Genomic DNA, 26,838 nt, shown 5'->3' with positions numbered 1-26,838 from the left:
ATTTGAATCCAGTTTAGACCCTCTATGCTTTTCTGGAGCAAAGCAGCTCCAGAGGTGAAGGCAGCTGGAGTGTCCTGGAATCAGTAGGAGCAGGAACAGAAGGTGCCAGCAGAGGCTCCCATCTCCCCAGGGTCTGTCAGCCAGAGCCCTAAACCCTTCAATTAACTGTCCCCCTAACTAATCCCAGTAGAAGCCTGGGTAATACCTCCCACCCAGTATCTGTGTGGAACCTGACCCTGTTTAGGGATTAGGTGATGGAGATACATTTCAAAAGCAAATGGCTCTTGTCCCCATTCATTTGCAGCACACAACAATCCAGATTAAGGTATAGAGTTTGGGTTTTATTTGGAGATTAGTTGGTATTACAGATGACAGTGATATGAAAACCCAGTGTTGCCACGCACACACCCCCCCGCCCCATGCTAAGTCTGTCAGGTTGTCTCCACAGCCTCGGGTCAGAGGGCAGCCAATCTGATCTTTGTGAAAATTAAATCAACATAAGCCCGGAGCTTTTCTTTCCACTGTATTACTCTAATATCACTTCCTCTTCAGATCCATGGTTCTGATTAATTTGTCTAGGTGGTGGTAGGTCAGGAGAGGGGGCCTGGGCTACAAAAGGGTGGGTTCCCCACCATCTGGGATGAGTTTCAGTTCTCTCCTCACCATACTCACTTAGCAGTTAGCTAATGGGCTAAAATGGAGGGATGGCTGCCCATTCTTTAGAGGGAGGAGGAGTTGTCAGTTGGGATGAGAAGAATTGGGGCCAGGCCTGGCGTGAGAGGTGGAAAACATGGCCCTGACCTCCTCTCTCTAAAGGTACCTCCTGCCACGGCGATGGGCATATGCCCCAGGAGGAGCAGGGTGCTGGGTAGCTGGTGACTCTAGGCTGGCCTGGAGGACAATGGAGGGGAGGGATCCCTGAGCTAAACTTCCTTCCAATAAGAGAACTCCCTTGTGTAAAAGGAGGGACAGGGGATCCACTTCTGATGTGTTCAGTCCTAACGGGCGGGGGTAGGCTGCAGAGCCAGAGGAGGGGTCTCACAAGTTCAGGACTTAGATTAGGAGTGGTCCTGGTTGGTGACAATGGCTGAGGCATAGATGAGGTCAGACAGGCTGCCCAACGAGGTGTGGGGAGTAGCTCGTTCTGAAGAAAGGTGGGTCGCTGAAGCCCCAGCTGGTCCCCATGAGGCTACAGCTTTAGCCCCTGCCCGGCCCTGCCCTGGACCCAAGCCAGGAGCTGAGCAGGAGGCATGTCTACACAGTGAGGCACACTGAGGTGTGCTGTTGGAGGGTGGGAGCTGGCCTAGTTTTCGGGGCTCCCGGGACTGCTGGAGGGTGTCTGGAAGAGAACGGGCTCTCTGGGGGGGCTCTGGCCTCGGGCTTAGGCCTCCTGCCTTCGTATTCTTGATTCTCTTGGCCCGGCGGTTCTGGAACCACACCTGGTAAGGGAAAAAGGAATCTCTTCTGGCTCCATCCACCCTCCCCCAGGTACAGGGAAAGCAAAACCTGGAGTCAGGATACCCAGAGGAAAGGGGCTGTGTGAGAGTACCCCCACCCTGAGAGCGGGTCACTGCTCACCTGTATCTTGGCCTCAGGAAGGCAGGTGACCCGGGCCAGGTGCTCACGGGTGCCAATGTCAGGGTAGGGCCAGGCTGCAAACACCCGCTCCAACTCCAGCAGCTGCCCTCTGCTGAAAGTGGTCCGCTTTCTCCGGTGGGGACCCAGCCCACTGGCATGGCCTGTGGGCCAGAGTAGGGGTCAAGCTGGGACTCCCCACAAAAGCCTCCATCCCAGCCTCAAAACCCCCAGCTGACCCTGAAGCCTCTACTCCACTCCCCTGCTTCAGCCTTTCCCCATCACACCTTCCCCCTCATTCTCCCCCTGCCCACCCTTTCCCCACCAGATCACCTGTTGAGGATGCATCCACAGGGCTGGCCATGGAGCCGGCAGAGAATGAGGAGCCGGAGGGCCATGCCAAGGCTGTGCCCACACCACCCCTCCTTGTGGGGTTTTATCCTGCTCAGAAGGCTGGCCCCGCCTCCAGGAGGGGAGAGGTTTCATCTCGAGCCGATGGGGAGCAGAGAAGTCCCAGAGGGAAGAGTAGAAGCCAGGGACAGCGTTGGGCTTGTGTGAGTATGGATGGGGCAAAACTTCTCTGGCCCCTGCTCCTCCAGGGCCTCACAAAGAAAGCTGGTCTGAGCCCCTCTCCTCACACCCCACACCCCACAGTCTGTGTCTGAAATCCTGTACTTTGTGAAAATCCTCCCAGGATTTGCCCGGAAGGAAGCCAAAGAGATCCTTCTCTCTAGCACTCCCACTGCTTCACCTTCCCCCTTGGAGCCCTCAGTGCCCCAGTGCCCCAGTTCCCCCGGGGGACGGTGGATGCAGTCCTGTGCCACAGCCTGGGGCTGGGCTGGTGAAGCTGGACAGGATGAGGAGGCTGACAGGGAGACGGCAGATGAACCGCAGCCAGTCTGCCCTCAGCAGAGCTGGAGAGCAGATGTTACCACCAGCTTGCCCTCGGGTCTGCTTTAGAGATTTGCCTACACCGAGCCCTGTCTCCATGGCCCCTTGAGAGCCCAGATGGGCTTCTTGGAGTCCAGGAACCTTGGAGTCCAGGAATCAGAGGAGGTTTCACAGGTACAATCGAGGAGTTTTAAGAAAGATGCTTGTTTGTGTTTTGTTTTGTTTTGTTTTGTTTACAGAGTATTCATCCTTGTGAGTCTTCTGAGTCCCTTTTCTAAGAGAAGTGGGTGCATTTGGATTTCCTTTGAGTTCTTGCCCTTTCCACTCCTACCCTCAGTGCCCCAGACCCCAGACCCAAGACAGAGGCCTCAAAGAAAGGCTCATCCTAGGGGTGGGTTTGGGGAGCATGCTGACCAGTTCCCTAGGCTAACCACCTTGCAGGCTCAGAAGGGGCAGAAAAGCGGAACCAGAACCGCTTGCCCTCTGCCCCATCTCTCTCCTCCAAGACCCTAGTCAACTCCGAGAGGCAAAGGAAGCCCAGGGCTGGGAAAGGCACTTGGTGGCTCCTGTCATCACCAGAGCTGTTCAAGCTCCCGCCAACGTTGGTAGGCTGCTAGGGGCTCCTTAGCTCAGGAGGAAGCCTAGCACTCGTGAGGCCCTCCCCAGGCCGGAGCTTTTCCGGTTCACGGAGAAAGCCTGAGCCCAACCTGGACTGGACACAAGGACACTCTCCTCCTCCAAGACTTCGTGACAGCCCAGCTTCCCCTCCTTTCCCCAGGCAGATCCCGGTCTCTGCCTGTCCACTCCAGTCAGGACAGCAGTCTTAAACTCAGGACCAAGGGGTCTTTATTGGGATGGGCGGAAGTGGTTGAGGAAGGAACAGTGGAGGGCCCAGCTGTGCAGGCTCCGATTCCTACCGGCGGCCAGGGGCTGGGCAGCCCAGCCAGTACTGGGCGATGGAGCGTGGGTAAGGAGGGCTCACAGTGTCCACTTGCCGTGTGCGAAGGTTGACTCGGTAGTACTTGTCTGGAAGAGAGGTCAGCAGAGGGTGTGTGAGACCCAGCCAGGCCCTGCCCACACACCCCTGCCCTGAGAAAGAAGCCCTGGGTCTCTCCCGGAAGGGTGAGTGAACATCCACAACGCAGCCTAGGACTCCCAGCCTGGCTTTCTGGAGTCACCTCCCAAGGGCCATGTTCAGTCCATGCGGACCAGGGACAGCAGGGAAGACCCCAGCTAGACCAGCTACAGGGATGGCACGGGCTCCCACCTCCTGAGAAGAAGTAAACACTTTGGATGGGCTCGCAGGTGGCAGGCACAAGCCAGTCCATGTTGTAGTCACGAAAGTCGTAGATGCCCAGGCTGTCCTCCTCACTGGAGACCCAGGACAGCCAGGCTGAACGGGACTGCCGGTGGGGATTCTGGCTGCGGCCTCGGCCACGGTTACGGCGTGAGCGGTAGCGTTTACGGTTACGCCGCCTAGACTTCTGCTTCTTGGCCCAGGATTGGGAAGCTGAGCCTGAGATGTAGATGCGGCCGGCCATGGCCGCATCCACTTGCCTGGGCACACCAGGCCAGTCCCGGCTGATGAGCCGGGGCTGTCCAGCACCGCCTGTGGCAGGGAAGAGGTTAATGAGAGCGTTGTGGGCCTGGAGAGTTCATCTGGTGCCCAACTATGGGCCGTGCCTTGCCTGAGGGCAGAGCAAGCTCATGGCAGAGCACAGCACCCCAGCCCTCTGACTCTCTGTTCGGTGCTCTTTGCCCTAGCCTTCCTCCACTGCATCCCTCCCCACTTGCCTCAGTCATAGCCCCTCCTCCTGCTGGCTGTGCCCTCAGCTGCACTAGGCAAAGTCCAAGGTGTGGGGTCCAGGTGGACCTCCCCCCAAAGGTCAACAGAAGCAAAGTCTGGCTTGAGCAAACAGCTTTTGAACCCCAGCTCCACAATCACGGCCCCCTCCTGCCAGCCTTGCCCTGTCCCTACCCTGGAGATCCCAGCCCTCTTGAGGAGAAAGCGAGGCTTGCTCTCCCTCCCTCCATACCAGAGAATCTGCTCCCGAAGAGAAATTCAAAGACGGTCTCCCAGCTGTCGCGCTGCAGCAGGGCAAAGTGTTCAAACACTGCGGACAGGGAGCTGCCTTCACATTCCTCCTGACTGGGCTGCTGCTGGAACTCATACTCCCAGTACTGTCTCCCTGAGGGGGAAATGGGATGGGGGGAGGTTCATGAGTGAGGCCAGAAAGCCAGCGCTAAGGCTGCTGGAGATAGGAGCTCCTGGCCGGGGAGTGGGGGTGCCGAATGTAATTTGAGGCCTCCCCATAGAGGAGTGTGGAGGAAAGCCCAGACTGCCCCACTGCCTGCTCTTTTCCCCACCCACTCCCTTAATACCCTTAAAGAAGTAGGCCCGCTCCCGGCCACTGTAGCTATGAGCAGGGAGAGCCAAGGCTGCATCCACGTTGTCCGGAATGCCCTTGAAGCCTTCAGAGATGTTGCGGGGGTAATCTGGGTCCAGAACACCATCCTCGAAGCGCCAGTACTGATGACCCTAAGCGGTAGGGAAGGAAGGGGGAGTGAGGAGGTGGCTGGCTGAGCACAGGCCGAGTCCCCCACCCCAGGCAGCTGTCCCAATTCTAGGCTTGTTGCCCAGGACCTGGAGCCTTGGGCTTTCCCGTCCTCAAGAGCCCCAGCCAGGCTGTGCTGTGATCCAGCCATCTTGCCTTACCCTAGTACTGGGCACAGCAGCCCTCAACCCCTGTCTAGATACCCTTGGCTCTGACCCACGGCCCCTGGGCCTGGCACCTGGAAGAGGTAGGTCTTCCCCTGGCAGTTGATGCGGGTGAAGGCAGCATCAATGGGGCCCTCAATGCCCCAGACATCTTGGATAAGCTTGGGGTACCCAGGGCTCACTGCCTCTTCATCCAGTTCATAACAGTACTGCCCTAGAATGGGAGAGTCTGTGTGAGGGAGGGGTTGTCCCAGAGGCAGACCCCCACCCCCCAACACCTGCCCCTGGAGTCACCTCGGAAGGCAAAGAGGGAGCCATTCTTGAGGTCAGTGAAGGCGTCAAAGGGCTTCCCACTGCATAGCTCTTCCTCCACCGGGGACTCAGGGATGTCTTGATCAGAGGTCTCAGGCCCCAGGGTCCCCTGTGTAGGGTTCAGAAAAGGTTCCTCGAAGGTCTCCTGGTCAGGAGACACTTCAGTCTGGGCCTGCAGGTCGGGGCCCTGGGTGGTGCTCTCTGGCTGTGGGAGGACACTGCTGTTGTCTCTGGGCTCCTCAAAGTAGTTGTAGACCCCGTACTCATCTTCTGGCAGAGTGAATACATCCCCACGCGTCACTGTGGGCACAGTGGGTGGTGGTGAGTCTCCAGCTGCAGAGGGGACCCCGGGCCCATCCACCCCCTCCGGACGCACCTTGGGGTTTGCACTCAGCCACGTAGTCCTCACAGCAGCTCTGGTAGTATGAGCAGAGCTCGTCACACTGACACTTCCTGTCAGCGTTGAAGCCCTCTGTGCAGCGGCCCTTGCACGACTCTGTGGGGAGGAGATAGAGGGGATATCAGTTGGCACGGCCAAGCCCAGACCGCCCTCGCCCACCCTTCATTGACCCAAACGACCACCAACACCCTCTTGCACCTTGGTCAGCCAGAACCACCCATGCCAGCAGGGCAAGTATCAGTAGGGGCCTTGGGGATGCCATGGCAGGGCCTCCAGCCTCTAGCCTGGCTGGCAAACTGGGCTCTGGGCTCTCTGCAATCTCCACTGTGATGCGGGAGAGCGGGGGACAGGGAGGGAAGGAGCCAGAGGAGAGGAGCTGCCTTCTCTGCTGCTCTATTTGCTCAATCTCTGGGCCAGCCCCCAGTGCCCCAGACCCCAGTGGCTGCAAAGGTCACATTCCTGGAACTCTGGACCCGAGAGAACAGTGAATAGGATCCTTGCCAAGCTCGGTGTCATGTCAGAAGGGGACTAGCACCATGGGTCTGAAGGTCAGAAAGAAGGCCCACTGTGCCACTCAGAGGCTGCGTGACCTTGGGCAAACTGTTTTGCCTGCCTTGGTATTCTTTTTGGTAAAGTGAGACTATTAATACTTGCCTCATGATGTGTTGGGGGTTACATGAGCTAAAGCAGACAAAATGCCTCATGCCTGGAGTAGCGCCAACTTCATTCTCCATAAATGGTTGTTTATCTGCGATCTGTTTGAACAGGCACATCCCTGGCTGAGTGTGTCACCCACCCGTTGTGTATTTAGGGCAGTGAAAGGGGGGTTGAAGGAATGCTGGTAAGCACCCTGGGGGGAATTTTTTAAAACTCTGTTTAAAAAAAACAATAACAGAGTTTCGTGTTTAGGTTCACCTCTTGGGTGCATTGATTTCCCCAAGCTGGTCTTCACAGCACAGCAAATTGGGTGAATATTAACTATTTGGACTGGATTTGATTCCTTGGTCTCCCGCTCATTCACTGCTCCCTGTCTCCACCTTCAGTCTCCCCATCCGCAAAGAATAGCCTAGTTCTTGGCACTTTTAGACTCTCTTGAGAAGTAGCATCCCTCTTTCCAGAAAACGCCCCTGGCACAGAACGCCTGATTTTGTGCCAAGGGTTGGGGGTCCACAGGCTTCCTGAAACCCTCCCACTACCTGGAAGGAATGATTCTGAGTTTCCAACTGAATTTTTCTCTTCCGTAACCAGAGAGGTGGGTGACTTGGGGGAATCTCTTTTCTATGAGCTTCAGTCGGTTCAGCTGTTAAATGGGAACACTAATCTCGACCCCCTAAAGCATGTTGCAAGGCTTGAGAAACGGGCCTAAAGGGTCTCGAGAGTTGTACCGAATCGTTATTATGGTTGATTTGACCACAGTTAGGGCAGGGCGCACGCTCCACGGTGTTGCCTTCTCGTTGCAGTGTCGGGGGCTCGGGGGCGGTGGGGGCGGGGGTGCGTTGTGGGATAGTGAGACTGTCCTATAGCTCTGCACCCTCTTCCCCTAGTCGCCTCGCCCATCCCTCCGCAGGGCGTGGGCGTGGCTGTGGCTGGGGAAGCTCGGGTGCGAGGCTACGCAGGCGGCAAAGGAGGAGTCCCACGTGACCGAGGGGCGGAGTGTCAGCTCCCTTGCTGCGGCTGGTCCGAGGCGGGGCTGCTGCAGAGCATCTTCTGGCTGGAGCCGCGCTTTGTTCTTGTTGCTGCCTCCCAGACCTGCTGACGTCTGGGTCCATCCCTCGCTCCCCTCTGGCTCCTCCTGCCCACCCTCTACATCTGAGCCTGCATCCTTTTACCCAAAAGCTCCTTTCCAGATCCCGCCCTCGCCCCTCCCCCAAACTTCTGGCCAGCGCCCCTGCCTGGTACCCTTTTATCCATCCCTCTCTCCTGCACCTTCTACCTGGTCCCCACCTCCTGTTCTCCTCTTCCCAAGTTCCGGGGCGCTCCGCCCGGCCCCGCCCCTCCGGACCGGGGATGTACCCCGCAGCCCCGCGCCCATGGTCCTGACGCTGCTCCTCTCCGCCTATAAGCTGTGCCGCTTCTTCACCATGTCGGGCCCAAGGCCAGGCTCTGAGCGTCTAGCGGTGCCGGGGCCAGACGGGGGCGGCGGTGCGGGCCCATGGTGGACCGCGGGCGGCCGCGGGCCCCGCGAGGTGTCGCCCGGGGTGGGCGCCGAGGTGCAGGGCGCCCTGGAGCGCGCGCTGCCCGAGCTGCAGCAGGCGCTGTCTGAGCTGAAGCAGGCGGGGGGCGCGCGGGCCGTGGGCGCCGGCCTGGCCGAGGTCTTCCAACTAGTGGAGGAGGCCTGGCTGCTGCCGGCCGTGGGCCGAGAAGTAGCCCAGGGTCTGTGCGACGCCATCCGCCTGGACGGCGGCCTCGACCTGCTGCTGCGACTGCTGCAGGCGCCGGAGCTGGAGACGCGCGTGCAGGCCGCCCGCCTGCTGGAGCAGATCCTGGTGGCTGAGAACCGGTAGGGTGCTCACGGGCTGAGGGGAGAGCGCGGGGTGCTGTGGGGCAGCAAGTGTGGTCGACAGCTCTGTGCCTTTTCCTCCCTCACCTCACCAAATCCCTGTACTACACCCCCTCTGGGGATGAGCGTGTCCATTTCACAAATGAGGCAAATGAGACTTTGGAAAGTTTGATGATTTGCCACAACAAGTAAACTAATAGTGCAGCCAGGATTCACTCCCCAGGCTGGTGACGTGAGGAATGAGACAGGGAGAGGAAGAATAGAGTAGTTGGACAGGAATCTGTTCCCGGTTCAGCATGGAGCTGCCAGTGCCCTCTAAACCCACAGACCTCCTCCCCACAGGCCCAGATGCCCTTCTTTGCTGCCTTCACTCTGCCACTGAGAAAGGAAGAGAAAACAGTGCTCAGGAAATGGGGTAGGAGGAGGAGAAATGATCGCTGAAATGAGTGCTGACCTAAGGGTTACTTGCCCCCTTCGTGCCACCCCCAATCCACCACCTGCTTCCTCCCTCTTCATTTTGGCCCATGTAACAGGCCAGACATGATCTCATTCTGCAGTTGCTAATGGGGAACAGAAGGTTTTCTACTGGGATGAATGGGCGAGAGAAGAGGAAACAGGTGCAGAGCTAGGCAAGGGCCAGAGTATGTGTTCTCTGCCCCCCCCCCCCATAGTGCCAAGGTCCAGTAGGTGGGGTCCAACTGAGGCCTGGCTGTGACTCTCTTGTCTGCCTCTTGGGATCTCCCCTGAACTATGAGGACCCTCGCACTCATTTTCTCTCTCATCTGATGTCAGAGCAGACCAAACTGTCACGCAGCAGTCTCATGCTGAATTCTCAGGCCTCTCAGGTGTAGAAGGGTCTTGCAAGGGTCACTTTGAATTCATGCATCTGTCACAAGTGTGAGGCCATGGGTTAGAGGTGCTTTCCTTGCCATTTTCAAAAATGAAAAAATAACTTTGTGGATGGTGGAAATAGTACAGTCCACGAATGAAGCAAGTTAAGCTGGGAGAGCAAGTTAGGGTTCTGCTTGCTCATAAAGTCATTGATTTCCCATCTGACATCAGTGAATTTGGAGGGCTAGCAAACGGAGTGGGTGCTCACTGGATGTGGTGCACACAGGTTGGCGGGTGTACCCTGTAGGTCTGATATGTGAGATGTGGCAGCTATAATGAGAACTCTTGGGAAGTGGGTGCAGCCAACACCCGAGGAAGAGGAGGGCTGCAAGATGCAAATTGCACTGACGTTTTTAAAGGTTGAAACTAACACTCCTCTGGTTTAGAATTACTAACTCCTGGTCTCAGGAAACAACGTGGTCGTGCTGACAGCCCTTCAGGACCAAGGACAGCGTCTAGCACGTCCTGTCACCCTCGAAATTTTGAGAGATGATACACTGAGAATTTGAGTTTATGAAATCTTGCCCTTCCTTCATCAACCAACCTCCTCTTAAAGAAAGTTCCGCAGTCAATGCACACACTCCTTTTCCCATTCCCTTCTTCCCATAGTGCTGCCACACCCACTGCCTGGGAGCCTCCATCACAGTGTCCCTCACTCCCAAATGCCAAGAAAAGCCCAACAGCGGAGGAACTTTTGAACTTGGTCCCATGACACCCAGTGAGGGTGTGACTGCTAGCCTTTGCAATTTACAGTGTAGCCCCTTCAGGGGACCATAATTAGGTTAAATGGCTTAACTCAGGTTAAATGGATTTCCCAGAAATACACAGTAAATAAGGGAGGAGACATGTCTTAAAAAAAAAAAAATCAGGAGTGCCTGGGTGGCTGTCATTTAAACCTCTGACTCTTGATCTCAGCTCAGGTCATGATCTCACGGTTTGTGAGTTCGAACCCGGCATGGGGCTCTGCATTGACAGGGGGAACCTGCTTGGGTTTTCTCTCTCTCTCTCTCTCTCTCTCTCTCTCTCTCTCTCTCTCTCTCTCTCTGCCCCTCCCAGCTTGCCCTATCTCTCTCTCTCAAAATAAATAAATAAACTCAAAAAACCCCCGCAAAACCCAGAAAGCTATTGCGTATAAATTCAAAAAGTGCAAAAGTGCAAAGATACAAAAAGATACACGCTTTCTACCCAGACCCCCTCCCTAGAGACAAACCAGGAAGCAAAACAAGTTTCTTGCACAGTATGTCCTTCCAGAGAAATTCTGTGCGTTAACAAGGATTTACACATATATGTATATTATATATACCTGCTTGTATGTGTGTCTGTGTATGTGTACAATTTCTGCCCTCCTTTGGAGCTGGGATTTGAACCACAGCCTCTGGGGCTGCAGAAGCTGGGATCTGAGTCAATAGTTCTCACAACAAGCACACAGTTCAAGTTCTCTGAGGGTGTGAAGTGCATAGGGAAAGGGGAGGGCTGGGAATTAAGAGACTCAGAATGAAGTCCTCTCTCTGAATTGATGTTCCTGAGCAAGACTTTCTCTTCAGTGGTTCTCAGGAAATGAAGGTGTTGGATCAGATGACTGCTTAGACACACTCTGGTCCTGATATTCTCAGAGTTTAGTAGTCAGATTGTTCTGGAAGCACAAAGTTGAGATCAAGGATCATGACCTCTGATCATCCTCTGAGCAAAGTTGTGTTGACCTTATGCCATGTTAGGGGTTCAGCTGGGACCTGCAATGGACACAAAGTCACAAGCACTCTGGTCATTGTGATGCTCGTGGGGCAAGGACTCCATGGCTGGAATCTTCGGGGGTAATGTCACTTGTGGAGGACATCATTTGTGGAGGTCAGGAAAACAGAAAACCCTCACCTCTGCCTGGAGTGTGGCAACTCTCCTGCCTGCCCTGCTGGCATCCAGGCTCCCTCCCTGGGATCCTTCCTCCCTATAGCAGCCAGAGTGAGTTTCCTATGCAACTATGCAACCCAAGCAAGAGCAGACCACTCCCCTTCCTGAAGCCTTTCCGTGGCTCCCCATTTGCGATCAAGATGTGCACTTCACAAATGCCTCTAGATGGTTCAGAAGGCCCCCACCACTCTCCCTACTCCCTCCCACCTTGAAACTTCCACCTCAGCCACTAGAAATGGCTTCACTTCAGTGTGGCTGCAGTGGGGACAGGTCCCCAAGTGCACCAGTTCTCAGATACCTCCTAGCCTTTGTATACATACGTGCCTAGAATATAGTCTCCACAATCTTCCCTTCTCCTCTTCATTAATGTCCCACTACCTTCCTTCCTTCCTTCCTTCCTTCCTTCCTTCCTTCCTTCCTTCCCTCTTTCTTTCTTTCTTTCTTTCTTTCTTTCTTTCTTTCTTTCTTTCCTAGATTTTATTTTTAAGTAATCTCTGCTCCCAACATGGGATTCGAACTCACAACCCCGAGATCAAGAGTCTCATGCGCCACCGACTGAGCCAGCTAGGTACCCCTGTCCCACCATTTTTCTGATTTAATGCCATAGGCACCCATTCAGTATACTTAATGCGTATCTTTATATCCTTATCCTGGTAAAATCTTTATGTTCTTGTTTTGTGTTCATATATTTTTAGTTTACTCAAATAGTGCTGTGTTACAAAGCACATTTCATTTCTTTCACCCACTCATTAATATGTTTTTAATATTGTTGTTTTTTTTAATTTTTTTAACGTTTTTATTTATTTTTGAGACAGAGAGAGACAGAGCATGAATGGGGGAGGGGCAGAGAGAGAGGGAGACACAGAATCGGAAATAGGCTCCAGGCTCTGAGCCATCAGCACAGAGCCCGACGCGGGGCTCGAACTCACAGACTGTGAGATCGTGACCTGAGCCGAAGTCGGACGCTTAACCGACTGAGCCACCCAGGCGCCCCTAATATTGTTGTTTTATCATCTATTCAGTCACTTGTAACTGCTCCATAGTCCTCCAGAGTGGTCATCTGCCCATGTTACCTCTCCATTCTCCTAGGCTTGACACCAGCCTGCTGCCATCTTCCCCCACCATAAACAATCTGCAGTGAACCTTTTCCACAGACTTTTGTGGACTGTGATAATTTCTTTGGCTGTAAGCTCAAGAGCTCCAATTCCTGGCTTGTAGGATGTATATCTCCTTAATTTCACCATGCATCCCAGCCTGTTTTCCAAGTTGACCGCCCTAGTGTGCACCTCTACCCAGAGAGCGTCAGCATGTTCATGGCCCCACACCTCATCAACCTTCTGTGTTACCCAGCTTTGCTTTTTGTCTATCCAATAGGTGTAAAGTGATAGGTGATTTTTATTTATTTGTTTGTTTATATTTTAGAGAGAGGGAAAGTGTGCTCATGTGCATTGGGGAGAGGGAGAGAGCAAGAGAATCCCAAGGAGGCTCAGTGCAGAGCTCCACAGGGCTCAATCCCACAACCCTGGGATCAGGACCTGAGCTGAAATCAAGAGTCAGACGCTCAATCGACTGAGCCACTCCAGCGCCCCCATGTGATAGCTGATTTAATTTTCACTTCTCTGATTACTAAGGATTACAAATTATTTTGTTTGTTAACACTTTGGATTATCTCTTTTATAAATTGCCATTTATATGCTTTGCCATTCCCTATTGAATTTGCTGCCTTTTTCTTGTTGATGTGAATATTTATATATTCTATATATGAATCCTTGCTGATTTTGTTTTCTTCCTTGTCAGTTATAAACATTGCAGATCTCTCTGGCCTTCTTTCTATTCCTCAAACATGCCAAACTCCCCAGCCCTCAGGGCTTTTGTCCTCGCTGTTCGCTCTGCCTGTCATGCTCTTTTCCCAGACACTTTCAGGCAGGAGTCTCCAGATACTGAACTCTCTGATGTCACCTCCTCAGACATATCCCTCCACCCATGCACTATCCATTACATCACCTGGTTTTGCTAGCATTACGGCCACATCAGTATCAACCTGTTCATTCATTGTTCACCTGCTTATTGTTTGTCTCCATATTAGCTGTGTGTAAGTTCCAAGCACTGTTAATTAGCCTCTAGCGCAGCCTGGCACACAGTAGTTCCTCAATAAACATCTGTTGGGTGAATGAATAAATACACCCCAGTCACACTGCATGGAGTGAAGAGAAAGGTTTGAGGGCAAGGCTAAGAGTGCTGTACTTCAAGTGATACTTCAACTGATGACAAGTTAACATCTAGTGAGTCTTCCGTATGTGCCAGGCACTGTGCAGAGCACTTTACGTGGATTATCACATTCATTCTCATAATGACCCTATGGGGTAGGTATTCCTTTCATTTATGAGATGAGGAACAGAGGTAGAAAGATAAAGGAAGGCACTCAAGGCCCCACAACTTTCTAGAAGAAACCAGGACCCAGGGAATCCTCTCCAGAGTTAGGGTCCTTAACGGCTACATGCACTGCGGGGGAGGAGGCAGTGGTAAGGGAGGAGATGGGGAGGCCAGGATGGAGCATCCTTATAATCAGAGAAATCTGCTCCTCCCCAGACAGGAGATGAAAGGCAGAGGCAGGGAGGATAATGCTCTCCCTCATGTCCTATATGACACTAGTGAGGCCAGAGAGGTTAAGTGACCAGACCGTGGCCCCCAGGGGACAAGCCACCCCCTCCCCGGGACCGCCGCCACTCCATCGTCCCAGTGCCACTTTTTCTCGGCAGGGACCGCGTGGCGCGCATCGGGTTGGGCGTGATCCTGAATTTGGCAAAAGAGCGTGAGCCGGTGGAGCTGGCGCGGAGCGTGGCAGGCATCTTGGAGCACATGTTCAAGCACTCGGAAGAGACGTGCCAGCGGCTGGTGGCGGCCGGTGGCCTGGACGCGGTGCTGTACTGGTGCCGCCGCACGGACCCGGCGCTGCTCCGCCACTGCGCTCTGGCGCTGGGCAACTGCGCGCTGTACGGGGGCCAGGCGGCGCAGAGGCGCATGGTGGAGAAGCGCGCTGCAGAGTGGCTCTTCCCGCTCGCCTTCTCCAAAGAGGACGAGCTGCTGCGGCTGCACGCCTGCCTCGCGGTGGCGGTGCTGGCAACCAACAAGGAGGTGGAGCGGGAGGTGGAGCGCTCCGGCACCCTGGCGCTCGTGGAGCCGCTCGTGGCCTCGCTAGACCCCGGTCGCTTCGCCCGCTGCCTGGTGGATGCCAGTGACACGAGCCAGGGACGCGGGCCCGACGACCTGCAGCGCCTCGTGCCGCTGCTGGATTCGTCGCGCTTGGAGGCCCAGTGCATCGGGGCTTTCTACCTCTGTGCTGAAGCGGCCATCAAGAGCCTGCAGGGCAAGACTAAGGTGGGTGTGGGGTGAGGGGGAGGACCGGGGTTAGAGAGAGTCTGGACCAGCTTCCCAGAGGGAGTGACAGGGACTTGAAGTACACGTTAAGAGTTAGGTGAAGCAAGGAGAAGGATGAGAGACCAGTCATTCTGGCCTTGAAGGCAAAAGCAAGGATTTTCAGCAGGAAACATGCATTTCACAAAGATTATCCTGGCTGCAATTGTAGAGATGGAATTGGCAAGGGTGAGGTCAGAGGCAAGGGAGCCAGATAGGAGGCCATGATGGGGACGGTTGGGAAGGTGGGCTGGGGCATGACAGCAGAGGCAGAGAAAAGCAGACAGATCTCAGAGGGGCTGAAGAGATAGAATTAGGACTTGGGGGGTGGGGGGCGGTGAAGGAGAGGGAAGAGCTGAGGATGACTCCTGGCTTTGGACACAGACAGCTGGGTGCCTGGTGGCACCTGGTACTGAAATAAGGGTAACTGGAGAGAGGTTGTGGTGGGGGAGGGGAAGAAAGTGAGTTCACTGGGACAGGCTGGGCTTGGAGTGCATGAACGATGACCAGCTGGGGTACCTCAGTGGGCCATTTTGTCACATGGGTCTGGAGTGCAGGAAGGAGAGGGAATGCAGAGACAGGGGCTTGGCGGGGCAGAACATCAGTGCGTTGACCAGATAACTCCCACCTGTGTCCCAAGAGCTCCCTATGCCTAGGGCCTGATCTGAAGCTTTGGCCCTCTGCTTTAACTTGCTGTGTGACCTTGGCTAGCTGGCTTCCCCTTTCTGGGCCTCTCTATGCTTCTTTTTTATCCTGGAAAACTGAAGAAGCAAACCACGGCAGCAGTTCTTATCCTGCATGTGAAGCTACTAATAGCTAAATTATCAAAAGTTTGTGTTTTTGTGTTTTAAATATTGGAGAATCAAAATTATCCCTACAACACCCCTCTCCTCCTTTGCATTCCTCTGGGGGGTTGGAGTTGGTGACAGCTGGTGTAAGGGAGTTGTGGGCACAGTGTGGGCCATCCTGTCTGTACCACAGCTGTCATCTGGGCTGCTCAGAGGAGAGTGTCTCAGATCATTGTCACCTATTGTGTGTGTCCCCACAGATTAAAAAGAGACTGTTGTGTTGGGGGGTTCTTGGAGGCCTCTTCCAGGGTCTGGGGTTCTAGAAGCTTCTGATTTTCCCCTCTATGCCCCAGAGGTGGGCCATGGGAGGACTGGCTTTATAAATCAGGTCATTCTGCTTTGGGAGAAGGGACTTGAAGGGAAGTAGGGAGTGAGGCCCCAAGGATTGGGTCTGGGCAGCAGGCATGACCACCAGCTATGGCACCCCCTTTCCAACAAGGCCAAGTGAATGCAGTTCAGTAAAGAGATCGTCAGCCACCACTCTGTACCCTGCAATGTGCCAGGTACAGGACTCCGAAGGTGACTAAAACATGACGTCAGCTTATCATCCAGTGGAAGGTGCATTATCTATTAACAACAGTGGCATGTAGAGTACAAGGCCTAATTGGAGCTATGGGCCAAACTGTGGGTAAATCAAAGTAGGCTGCATGGAGGGGGTGCTAATCAATTTGAATTCCGATGGATGACTAGGATTCCCACAAGCAGGCCAGAAGAACTAAGGGTCTGGGACTAAGGCCCAGCCAGAGATTGGAGAGCCTTAGTGGGTGGGTGTCAGCCAAGTGTGGGATTGTGAAAGGGCAGTTGAGCTGAGAATGGTGGGCAGGGGCTACATTGTGCCAGGCCCGGCCTCCACATTGAGAGCTCAGACTTCATCCCAGGGAGATGGAAGTTGTTAGAGGGGAGACATGAGGTCAAGAGTTGAGAGAGCTTCAGGAGGCAGAATCCACAGAACTAGGTGATACATTGGATGCAGGCAGGGCTAGGGTAGATGATGGGAGTTTCAGCGCTGAGAAGAGGGGAAGGGAGGGACTGGGCACGTTTGGGGATGGCTGGCGAGCTGGTGGACCCAAGACACCCTCTCCCCATCCCTCCCTAGGTATTCAGCGACATCGGAGCCATCCAGAGTCTGAAACGCCTGGTTTCCTATTCCACCAACGGCACCACGTCGGCGCTGGCCAAGCGTGCGCTACGTCTGCTGGGCGAGGAGGTGCCGCGGCCCATTCTGCCCTGCGTGGCCAGCTGGAAGGAGGCCGAGGTCCAGACGTGGCTGCAGCAGATCGGCTTCTCCCACTACTGCGAGAGCTTCCGGGTAGAGCGGCGCATCCCAAAGGCGCGCGGCCGCTAGGGGCGCCCTGCACAGAGCCCACCGCGCCCCTTTTCCGCCTGCATGCCCGCGGCGCCAGGGGGCCATATTGGGGATGGGAGTCTGTACTCAGCCACTTTCGGGGTCACTCGGCTCTGAGTCCCATCCGCCTCACCCATCGCCCTCTACAGTTCCCTTTCCTTGCATGTTATGCTTGGGGTCCAAGGACTGAGGAGGAGAGCCCTTCCTTACATCTGACCCCTCCCTCAGGAGCAGCAGGTGGATGGTGACCTGCTTCTGCGACTCACGGAGGAAGAGCTCCAGACCGACCTGGGCATGAAATCGGGCATCACCCGCAAAAGGTACGGAGCCTCCTGCCTGCCAGCCGTCGCCCTCCGCCACTAGCCAGTCCCAGGTTAGGACCTCAGCGTCCTCTTCTCCCCCGGGGTGCAGATTCTTTAGGGAGCTCACGGAGCTCAAGACCTTCGCCAACTACGCTACGTGCGACCGCAGCAACCTGGCCGACTGGCTGGGCAGCCTGGACCCGCGCTTCCGCCAGTACACGTACGGCCTGGTCAGCTGCGGCCTGGACCGCTCCCTGCTGCACCGCGTGTCTGAGCAACAGCTCCTGGAGGACTGCGGGATCAGCCTGGGCGTGCACCGCGCCCGCATCCTCACGGCCGCCAGAGGTCAGCCTGCCCACCCGGGCCCCTACCCCTGCCTAGCCCAGCCCTGCAGGGCGAGGGGAGACACACGGTAGATGGTCTGAACACATCCCCAGTGCCAGACTGGATTCTGAGGATGCAAAGACCAATATGCTGCACTTTGCCCTCAAGAAGTTCCCAGTCTGAGCTGAGTGGGGGGTGGAAGTAAGTCAGCTGTATAAGCAGGTCGGTGACCACAGTAGGAAGCATGTCCGGGATTCCAATGGGGGCTGCGAGGAAGCGCTGGCTGTCCACCCAGGTCTGGGCATTTAGAGGATGTCTGACCAGGTCTTGAAAGATGTATTGGGGAGGGGGGTGCAGCAGAAAGAGCAGCTCGGGAGGAGGGAGCAGATATGCAAATGTGGAGGTAAGACAAGAAGGAGGGGGTCACATGGGGAGGGAGGCTTATGCCACTAGCCAGCAGCCTGCAGAGTATGGGTTCTGGAGGTGCTTTGGGGAGGTCATGAGGGCAGAATGGATTCTAGGGCTCTAGCAACCCTTTTCACTTACTACTTTAACTTGCTAATTTACTATTTAGTTGATATTTATCATCAATTGTTATATGTATTAGGTTTTAAACAGATATTATCTCATTAATCTCTACATCCATTCTGAGCAGTGGGTGTTAATTTTTTAAATCAACTTTAAAAAAATTTGTAAGTAATAAAAGAGGTATAACTTAAAAGTGTCCAATTTCAGGGCTCCTGGGTGGCTCAGTAGGTTGAGCATCCAACTCTTTATCTTAGCTCAGGTCTTGATCTCAGGGTCATTGAGTTCAAACCTGGCATTGGGTCCCACACTGGGAGTGGAGCTTCCTAAAAAAAAAAAAAAAAAAAGAAAAGAAAAAATAGTGTCCAATTTGAAGAGTTTTGAAAAATGCTTATATGTGTAACTACCATCGTAATCCAAGATGAACATGGTCCTTGAGGGTGTTAATTGAAAAGATGATGAAACTAAGTTTTAAAGAATTTAAATACATTTCCCAACATTATCCCTTGGGAAATCCCAAATACATATCTCAAGGCCCTTAAAATAACAGAACTGGGATTTGAACCTCTGTCTTTCTGCTTCATAAACAGACAAATGCTGTCTGTGAGTGTTAGGGCCAAATATTACATGAAGATGGATACTTTGCATTCAGCAAGTTTAACTAAAGCAGATCAAGCCTTTATTATTTTTACATCGCAGCGTCCAATAAAACCCTAAGATTTCATTTTTTAAAAACAGGGAAGTCCTACTGCAAAGATAGCTTACACGTTTTTTAAAAAGAGCCATGCACTTTTTTTAAGTGGGGGCAATGACACACTCAGACTTAGATTTTAGAAAAATCCCTCTGGTTGCTGTACAAACAGATTAGACCGAGTAAGTGTGGATTTGGGGAGACCACTGAGAAGGCTGAGTTGGGAGCCTGGACATCGGGAGGGCCCTGGGAAGTAGGAAGGATACAGAGCTCAGAGTCAGAGGTTGTGAAGACTTGTCTGTTCTGTTCACTGCAGTAGCCCAAGCACAAGGGATAGTGCCAGGCATACAGTAAATGCTTAGCAAATACTTGTTGAATGAATGAGTGAGAGGTAGGGGTTCAGGTCAATACCCAGGTGCTGGCTGTGGTGGGAACTAGGAAGGGAGGGTCCCGGGGAGGACTTGGGACGTATTGGGTTTGCCGTGTGTGGGGGCAGCTGGCTGTGTAGGTCTGAAGCTCCGGAGAGAGGGCAGGGCTAGAGGTGCAAATCCACATCTCTAAAACACAACGCCCGCCTCCTGAGACGCACTCACTAAGAGTTAGCAGCCCTCCTTCCCGTAGGCCCATCTTGCTATCTCAGTGACCCTTTTTTGAAGCAAGCCACCCTGCCTGGGCTGAGAAGGCGGGTGTGCAGGGGATGATGTACCTCATGGTGAACCAAGCTGTCTCTTGTCTGCTTCAGAAATGCTACACTCCCCGCTGCCCTGCACTGGCTGCAAGCCCAGTGGGGACATCCCAGATGTCTTCATCAGCTACCGCCGGAACTCAGGCTCCCAGCTGGCCAGGTGAGAAGGGGTGGGCAGGCGGGCAGGCTGGGGCCTCGGGGCAAGGCCAAGGCAGTGACACGGGACCTCTTTACAGCCTCCTGAAGGTGCACCTGCAGCTGCACGGCTTCAGTGTCTTCATTGATGTGGAGAAGCTGGAAGCAGGCAAGTTCGAGGACAAGCTCATCCAGAGTGTCATAGGTGCCCGCAACTTTGTGCTGGTGCTGTCAGCTGGGGCACTGGACAAGTGCATGCAGGACCACGACTGCAAGGACTGGGTGCACAAGGTAGGCGCTGGCCTCTGTGGTCCCAGCCCTGGCCTGTGTCCAGGGCACAAGGGCCTCCTCCCGTTCCTCCTCCCCTGCGTCCACCAGCAACCTCCATGCCCCAGCTGGAAGTCAGGAGCCACAGCTCTGACGGTAATTAGTCTTTAGCAAGTCACTCAGGCTCTCTGAGTCTCAGTTTCCTCATTTAGAAAATGGGGATAACTTCTCTGTGTTCTTCGCCTTGTAGGATTGTTGTGAGAAGGATGAAAATGCTTTGAAAAATAACCTCTGTGAGGGGAGAGGGGCCAGAGAGCCTAGTGCCAGACGCAGCGGAATCATGAAGAGCACAAAGCTGAGTTTGAATCCTGGCTCTGGCCTTGGACAAGTTACTTAATCCCAGTGAGCTTCGTGTTTGTTACTGGAAAGTGGGATAAGTGTAGTCTCTAACTCCCTAGGATGTCGTTATAAAAATTAAAAGAGCTAAAATGTGTGAAGTGCTCAGCAGAATGCCTAGCTCTATAGTAATTGCTTTATAATGGTAGCAATTATTATTGCAATTATTATGAGTACTACCACTGTTTAATTAATACCGTTGTATTTTCAGTGCCTGACACATAGTAGAAACTTATTAAATACTTGTAGAATGGAGGGGTGGATCCATATCACATCTGCAGGTTATTAATAATTAATCAGTGAGTAGGAACTGGGGGCCTGGGCTGAGAGATAAAGCAGTCATCTGAGATGGAGCCCTTGTCCTAAAACAGCTAAGAAGACAAAAATATGCCCAGAACGACCAGACCATATGTAGGATGGTATCAGTGCTAAGCTAGGTAGGTGAACCTCCTACTTGCCATAGGAGTATGGAGAAGGGAGAAAACATTAAGGGCCAGAGTAACCGGGGAAGGCTTCATGGAGGAGGCAGAACTTGAGAAGAGTCTTAAGAATTTAGGTGAGTGGAAGAGAAGGCATCCCAGGCAGGAGAACTGCGTGAGCAAAAGAACAAAAGTGGGGGTGAGGAAGGTGCATCACTGGTAACTGCTTACAGATGAAGAAACTGAGGCTCAGAGAGGTACAATATTTTTTCCCATGACCACACTGGTGTTGAAATCAGAAAAGCTGGGCTCTGAACTCCATCTGTCCGACTCCAAAGCCCACGCTCTTTCCCAGGACCTGACTGCGTTCCATGGCACAGATCTGAGGGGGTGTGAGGGGAGGTGGTGGGATACGGCTGGGTTCAGCCGGCACCAGAAATGATTGTCTGCATCTCTTCCCAACTCCGCATTCAGTGACATCGTGTTGGTAGCTCGAAATCAGACACGGTGGGAGCATCGACACTAAGGAAGTTGATAAACACTACGAATCAGGGTTTTATTTGGTTGATTGTCTCCCCCCCACCCCACCCCCCGCCTCCCAGAGAGCTCATTGTTAAACATTGACCAGTATACCACTGGCTGGATAAGAACTACAGAACCAGTTTGCAGAGTACCTAAAGGCCAGGAGAAGACCCATGTTTAAAGCACAGGGAAGAGGGATCCCCTGAGGGCAGTGACGCCAGGCCAGGGGTTGTTGGGAGAAGCCTCTGACACCAGAGTGCATCCAGACTGACAGTGGGGAAGAGGGTCAGGCCCCAGAAGCCATGTCTTAGGGGCTGAGTATTGGGCTTGGTTTGGTGTTGGGCCAAAGAGACGCCTGGAGGATCATGGTTGATGGCCCAGCTTAGGTGGCAGGTGGCCTGCTCCATGGGAGTTCAGACCTTGCCGTGTTTACTCCATATCCCCGATGCCCACAACCACGCAAGCTGCAAAGTAGGCTCTTGAGTTTATGGAATGATTGAATCAAAGATTACACAGATGGAGCTGAGATTACTGGGAAAAGCAGACATGTCCACCAGCTTTACCAGGTCAACTCTAATCAAGTTTTCATTCTGAACCTGCTGGGTGACCTTGAACAAGCCATTATTCCTCTCTTGGCCAGACTCTGAATCTGTGCCATGAGCAGTGTGCTGTCTTCAGTTGTGTGTAATTTTGGATAAAACAAATGTCTAAAGGCTCCCAAATAAATTTCTTCAGGGTCTGAATTCATACAGGTCCTCAGCAGAGAGGCAGAGGCTTGGTTGAAAGAGCCCTGGACTTGGAATTTGAAGGCTTGATTCAGAGACCTGGCCCCTCCTGGTCTGGGCATTTGTGTGACTTGGGAGCAAGTCCCTTCCCTTCTCTGGGCTTCCTGCTTCTCATTCATAAAATGGAGAGGTTCCCCCAAAGCCAACCAAGGTGGAAGCTCCTCAGGTTCTTTCCCCAGGAAGGCTCTGCTCCACAAGGGTACTGGACATCCAGCCTTGTCCCAGCAGATTGTAAGGAGGGAGGAGGCAGGCGGGGTGGCGGGAGCCTTTGCACTGGACCAGTCCCAAAGGCTCCATCAGCCTTCCTTGGTTGTTGTTAGTGCTTGATTGCCTCTGGTTTTAAAATTCCTTTCCCTGAAGCCACATTTAGTGAGTAATCAATATGGAAAACCACAAGTGAACTGCACTCAAAAAAGGCCAATCCCTGAGGTTCTCCCTTGAAAGGAGAAAAACATTCAATAAGCACTTACCAGAGCACCCATTAATAGTAAGTTATATCCTCAGAACAACCTTGTGAAGTAGGTTTATTAGTCTCCTTTACAGAGGAGGAAATAATAACACCTATTATTTATTAAGCACCCACTGCATGCTGGGCACTGTTCTAACCACTTGTCGTGGGATATTGCAGGTATCCCCAACCATCCCACCAGACAGGGACTGTCATGAACCCTATTTTGAACCTTATTTTATATATGAGAAAACAGAGGCTTTGAGAGCCTGTTGTTTGCCTCAGGCCACAAAGCCTGTGTCAGAGATTCGATGTGAACCCCCATCTGATGATTCCAGAGTTCAGTCCCCAACTGCTATGCTATGTTATGTTATTTATTTTTCTTCCTTCCTTCCTCTTCCTTCCTTTTTTCTTTCTTTCTTCCTTTCTTTCCCTTCCTTCCTTCCTTCATTCTTTTTTTTTTCCTTTTTTTTTCCTTTTTTTTTCCTTTTTTTTTTTTTCCTTCCTTCATTCTAACCATTCAGTCTGCCTGCCTGCCTTCCTTCTTTCTTCTCTTTCTTTTTCTTTCTCTCTTTTGCTTGCTTGTTCTTTCTTTCTTTCTTTTTCTCTTTCTTTCTTTCTTTTCTTTCTTTCCTTCCTTCCTTCCCTCCTTCCTTCCTTCCTTCCTTCCAACCATCCGGCCATCCATTAAGTATTTGGCAAGGGCTGACTATGGGCAAGGCTTTGTGAAAGATGCTGAGATGTAAGATGGGTAAAAACCAGACATGTGGGGAAGACAGGTATTAAGCAAATCACTCATTAACTAATTTAAGTTTGCAACTGTAGCATATGCTGAAGGGCCTATTACAAGAGCCTACAATAGGGAGAACTGGCCTAGTCAGAGAAGTGAGGGAAAACTTCCCTGGGAAAGTATGGATTGAGCTCAGATCAGAAAAATGAGTAGGCATTAGTTAAGGGAAGGGGCAGGGAAGAGCATTCCAGACTGAGGAAACAGCATGTGCAAAGGCCCTGTGCAGGGAGGGAGGATGGCAAATCTAAGGGGCTACAAGATCTGTGTGGCTGGGAGAACAGTACAGGGGTAGAGTCTGAGAAGTGAGCTGTGGTCAACCACACAGGGCCTTCAGACCACATTAAGGAGTTTGAATTTTATTCTAAGAGCCATGTAAAATACTGAAGAGTTTTAAGCAGGGGATGACATGATCAGATTTGCATTTTGCAAACAGCAGCCAGGTGAAAGGGCAACGCAGAGAACAAGTTAGAGGGGGCAAGAGTGGATGAGGAGAGACCTGGCAGGGGATAAAGATGAGGGGGGTTGGAGCAGGGTGGTGGTGGGGTGGAAGAAGAGAAAAATGGGTGGATTTGAGAAAAAAGTAAGAAGTACAAATTGCCAGGGCTGGTGACAGATCAGTTTGGCTGCAGCGGGTCATGTTTTTCTTCTGACACCAAATGGTGTGGGTTTTTTCTAACACCAACAAACCAATTCTTGCAATTTGCCAACACCAACTGGGTGTTCCACAATTCAGTTCAATTCTGATGTTGACTTACTTACCCAGAGCAAGTGTCAGACTCCAGAGGGTTAAGGACTCTGCCCCACAAGTCTGCCCTCACTTCAGATGCCAGTTGAAAGTCCTGGGTTCCCAGGCTACCCGCATTTGTCTGACTTGACCACCAATTCAGGAGTTCCCGGGACATACACATCCCTCCCCCGACCAGTTCAATAATTTGCTAGAATGACATGCAGAACTCAGAAAGGACTCAGCTATTACTGGTTCATTGTAGAGGATACGACTCAGGAACATCCAAATGTGAGAGAGGCCTAGGGCAAGGTACAGGGCATGCGGGCATGGGCAGGGGAGGCTCAGAGCTCCCATGCCCTCTCCAGGCCACCCTCTCAACACCTAGATGTGTTCACCAACCCATCTCATCCTTGGGGGGTTTTATGGAGTTTCATTATGTGGGCATGATTAAGTCATTGGCCACTGGCGAGTGAACTCAATCTCTGCCCCTCTCCCCTCCTAGGCAGTGTGTGTGTGTGTGTGTGTGTGTGTGTGTGTGTGTGAATGTTTGTTGGGTACTTAAAAGTTCCAACCTTTTCAACATAGCTTGGTCTTCCTGGCAACCAGGCCCCATCCAGAAGCTATCTAGGCACCCCCAACCCATCCTCCAGTCATCTGGGGATTCCCAGGGTTTCAGGAGCTCTATACCAAGGATCTGGGGCAAAGACCAAATATATACCACAAGTGGTGAGGGAGAAGTCAAGGTAGACTTCAGCACCAGCACCCCACCCCAGGCTTGGCCTTGGGTGGTTGGCCCTCCCAGCGTCTGCCTGGCCTCCCAGGTCCCTAGATGGGGACCTGTGTCTCTTTCCTCCTCCCCTCTTTTCTTTCTCCAGGAGATTGTGACTGCTTTGAGCTACGGCAAGAACATTGTGCCGGTCATTGATGGCTTTGAATGGCCAGAGCCCCAGGACCTGCCCGAGGACATGCAGGCTGTGCTCACCTTCAATGGCATCAAGTGAGGAGGGGGGCGGGTATCCAGCCCCCAGCCAGCAGCTCCCTCCGGCAGGCCCTCTGACCCACCAGCCTCTGTGCCCACAGGTGGTCCCACGAGTACCAAGAGGCCACAATAGAGAAGATCATCCGCTTCCTGCAGGGCCGTTCCTCCCGGGACTCATCTGCAGGTTCTGACACCAGTTTGGAGGGTGCTGCACCCATGGGCCCAACTTAACCAGTCCTTCGTTCCCAAGCCCTGCCATGACCCCCATTTCCGTCGTCCCTCCTGAAGAACCAGCTCCTCAAACCGGCCTCCCTCAGCCTGAGCCCTTCTCAGGAAATGACTGTCCCTCTCTCCCCACCCTCATGGGCCACCTCAAACCCAGCTTCCTCAGTGTCTGGAAAGGGAAGGGAAGCCAGGCATTGGGGGTGGTAAGGGTCAGACCCCCCCCAGGCCCTGCCACCAGGTTTTCTATCTCCGGTGTGGGAAAAGCACTGGAGATTGAGGGTTCACAGCACACTACGCCCCGTCCTACCCTGACAGCAGCACCCAGCTTGCATAGGGGGAAGGCAGGCAGTCTCTGACAAGGGTTAGGGCCATTCCCACCCTCTCAGCTAACCCAGGGCCTGGGCCCAGCAGCCAGCCAGCACAAGGGTCCAGCGATGGCTCTCCGCCTAAATCATGCCTGGCTCTCACCACTTCCTGCCACCCTGTGGCCTTGACCTGTAACCACTCAGTGTCCTTAGCTGGCCTGGCCTGGTCCCAAGTCCCCTCTCAACCTTTCTGAGGTGCAGCCCCCTTAGCCACATCCAAGGTCAGGGTTGGGCTGAACCTGCCCTCACTCTGGCTGGTCTGTGGCTACGGCCAGTTTCGCTGCACCCAATGGTGCAAAGGAGTCCCCTGCTTGGGCCTGGGCAGCCGAGGCCATCTCAGTGGGCAGCTAGCCACCCTACTTAGCCTTGTTGCCGTGCCTCAGGTTCCTGCTGGCCTGGCTCAGCTGGCTTCCCTGGCCCCTCCCCCACCCACATGCTCAGGGGGAGGCCGGGGGAGGCAGCACTCTGCGGCAGCGGCAATAGCCTGGGCAGAACCTGCAGCAACACGTGGAGAGGCAAGATCCTGAAGAAGGGCAAGGAGTGCAGTTGAATCTCCCCCGGGAATTTTGCTAAAATTGCACTCAAGAGACCTGGGCAGGGCCTGGGTTTCTGCATTTCTCACTAATTCCCAGGTGAGTGGATGCGGTGGTCAAGGAATGACCCACTTGAACTAGCAAGGCTCTAAAACACAAATCCCTCACAAATATTTGCCATTTCCCAGAACCACCGGAGCAACCCTCCCCGGTATTATCTCCATTTTACAGATAAGGAAGAGAATGACGTGCCATTTCCCAAATCATTAGTGGCAGCCCCACGATCCAGACCTGGCCGCCTGGTGCTCCATCCACTGCCTGTCCTGAGAATCATCTTGGAGGTTGTGCCCTGGACAGGGCTTCGGACTGACAGCTGGCTTCTCCTTTGCCCCAAGAGGCTAGCAGGGGGAGACAGGTTTGCACCAAGAAAGGCTGACCCAGGAGCTGTACAGAAATAAATGAGCAGGAATGTCCCTCAGCCCTTTTCTCCACTAGGGTAGGAGAGCAAGAAAGTATCCTCCCCCCAGTAAACCCAGGCTTCAGCTAATAGGGTCAGCTAGAGCCTGCCCTGCCCCTTCCCTCCCCGGGGCAGTGAGTTCACACCAGGCTGCCTCAGCTTCCAGAACCACCTCCCACAGGTGCTGGCCGGGTCACTCGTAGCTCTTGAGCCACATCATCAGAAAGTCAAAGGTCTTACTTCAGGCTTGGCACTCGTTCCTTCCACTCCCCCTCCTGCAGGAGACGCTGTCTTTAGCGGGTCCTGGCCCCAGCTCTGGCCTCCACCGCTCTTGATGCCTTCATGCCACACGAGTGCCTTTCAGTGCCAGGCCCTGGGTGTGGTGGTGACTGAGGCAGACTGGACGTTGCCTTTGCAGAGCAGAGACAGTAACAATACAGTGGGATGACTACCCTCCAGGAGA

General features: G+C 53.5%; 4 protein-coding genes across 5 annotated transcripts in view; 2 read left to right on the top strand and 2 right to left on the bottom strand.

The window, feature by feature from the left end:
• The window catches only part of TMEM199 (transmembrane protein 199), an 8,187-nt gene extending 5,523 nt beyond the window's left edge, over positions 1–2,664 (top strand). Inside the window, exon 6 of the mRNA XM_019423814.2 lies at positions 1,904–2,664. Within this exon, the coding sequence (XP_019279359.1) occupies positions 1,904–1,915 (12 nt within the window). The 3' untranslated portion in view covers positions 1,916–2,664. The remainder of the gene's footprint in view (positions 1–1,903) is intronic.
• SEBOX (SEBOX homeobox) lies at positions 391–2,008 on the bottom strand. Its single transcript, XM_019423812.2, has 3 exons — positions 1,909–2,008; positions 1,579–1,739; positions 391–1,439 (listed from the first exon to the last, which is right to left on the bottom strand). The coding sequence occupies exons 1-3, from the start codon at positions 1,937–1,939 to the stop codon at positions 1,059–1,061; spliced, it is 573 nt and encodes a 190-aa protein (XP_019279357.2). The 5' UTR covers positions 1,940–2,008; the 3' UTR covers positions 391–1,058.
• Positions 1,954–26,838, top strand: SARM1 (sterile alpha and TIR motif containing 1). Of its 2 annotated transcripts, none has more exons than XM_019423807.2 (9): positions 1,954–2,129; positions 13,953–14,571; positions 16,552–16,764; positions 17,029–17,120; positions 17,212–17,447; positions 19,385–19,487; positions 19,564–19,753; positions 24,692–24,813; positions 24,897–26,838. In XM_019423807.2, exons 1-9 carry the CDS (start codon positions 1,954–1,956, stop codon positions 25,024–25,026), a joined length of 1,881 nt encoding a protein of 626 aa, XP_019279352.2. In that variant the 3' UTR covers positions 25,027–26,838. The 2 variants fall into 2 exon arrangements, with proteins under 2 accessions (XP_019279352.2, XP_019279351.1); XM_019423806.2 differs by lacking the exon at positions 1,954–2,129 and adding an exon at positions 7,402–8,397.
• VTN (vitronectin) lies at positions 3,296–6,304 on the bottom strand. The gene is made up of 8 exons (XM_019423808.2): positions 6,096–6,304; positions 5,874–5,993; positions 5,480–5,797; positions 5,260–5,399; positions 4,849–5,005; positions 4,503–4,655; positions 3,734–4,075; positions 3,296–3,492 (listed from the first exon to the last, which is right to left on the bottom strand). Exons 1-8 carry the CDS (start codon positions 6,157–6,159, stop codon positions 3,380–3,382), a joined length of 1,407 nt encoding a protein of 468 aa, XP_019279353.2. The 5' UTR covers positions 6,160–6,304; the 3' UTR covers positions 3,296–3,379.

The sequence above is a fragment of the Panthera pardus genome, unplaced genomic scaffold (genome assembly GCF_024362965.1).
Source record: "Panthera pardus isolate Hobbes unplaced genomic scaffold, ASM2436296v1 HiC_scaffold_3, whole genome shotgun sequence".
NCBI classification, from domain to species: domain Eukaryota; kingdom Metazoa; phylum Chordata; class Mammalia; order Carnivora; family Felidae; genus Panthera; species Panthera pardus.
The sequence above is the reverse complement of the archived record's forward strand: the minus strand, read 5'-3'. Positions and strand labels throughout refer to the sequence as shown.

What these genes read in the sequence shown, in the direction of transcription:
- VTN (XM_019423808.2), bottom strand. Translation starts at nt 6,159, where the DNA reads ATGGCATCCCCAAGGCCCCTACTGATACTTGCCCTGCTGGCATGGGTG. An exon ending in CTTCGGGAGCAGATTCTCTG is followed by an intron (nt 4,076 to 4,502) that starts GTATGGAGGGAG and finishes TCCCTGCCACAG; the next exon opens with GCGGTGCTGGACAGCCCCGG. An exon ending in TGTTTACTTCTTCTCAGGAG is followed by an intron (nt 3,493 to 3,733) that starts GTGGGAGCCCGT and finishes CCTCTCTTCCAG; the next exon opens with ACAAGTACTACCGAGTCAAC.
- SEBOX (XM_019423812.2), bottom strand. Translation starts at nt 1,939, where the DNA reads ATGGCCAGCCCTGTGGATGCATCCTCAACAG. An exon ending in TGTGGATGCATCCTCAACAG is followed by an intron (nt 1,740 to 1,908) that starts GTGATCTGGTGG and finishes TCTGGCCCACAG; the next exon opens with GCCATGCCAGTGGGCTGGGT. An exon ending in TTCCTGAGGCCAAGATACAG is followed by an intron (nt 1,440 to 1,578) that starts GTGAGCAGTGAC and finishes TTCCCTTACCAG; the next exon opens with GTGTGGTTCCAGAACCGCCG.
- SARM1 (XM_019423806.2), top strand. Translation starts at nt 7,928, where the DNA reads ATGGTCCTGACGCTGCTCCTCTCCGCCTATAAGCTGTGCCGCTTCTTC. An exon ending in TCGGGCATCACCCGCAAAAG is followed by an intron (nt 17,121 to 17,211) that starts GTACGGAGCCTC and finishes CCCGGGGTGCAG; the next exon opens with ATTCTTTAGGGAGCTCACGG. An exon ending in GCAAGGACTGGGTGCACAAG is followed by an intron (nt 19,754 to 24,691) that starts GTAGGCGCTGGC and finishes TTCTTTCTCCAG; the next exon opens with GAGATTGTGACTGCTTTGAG.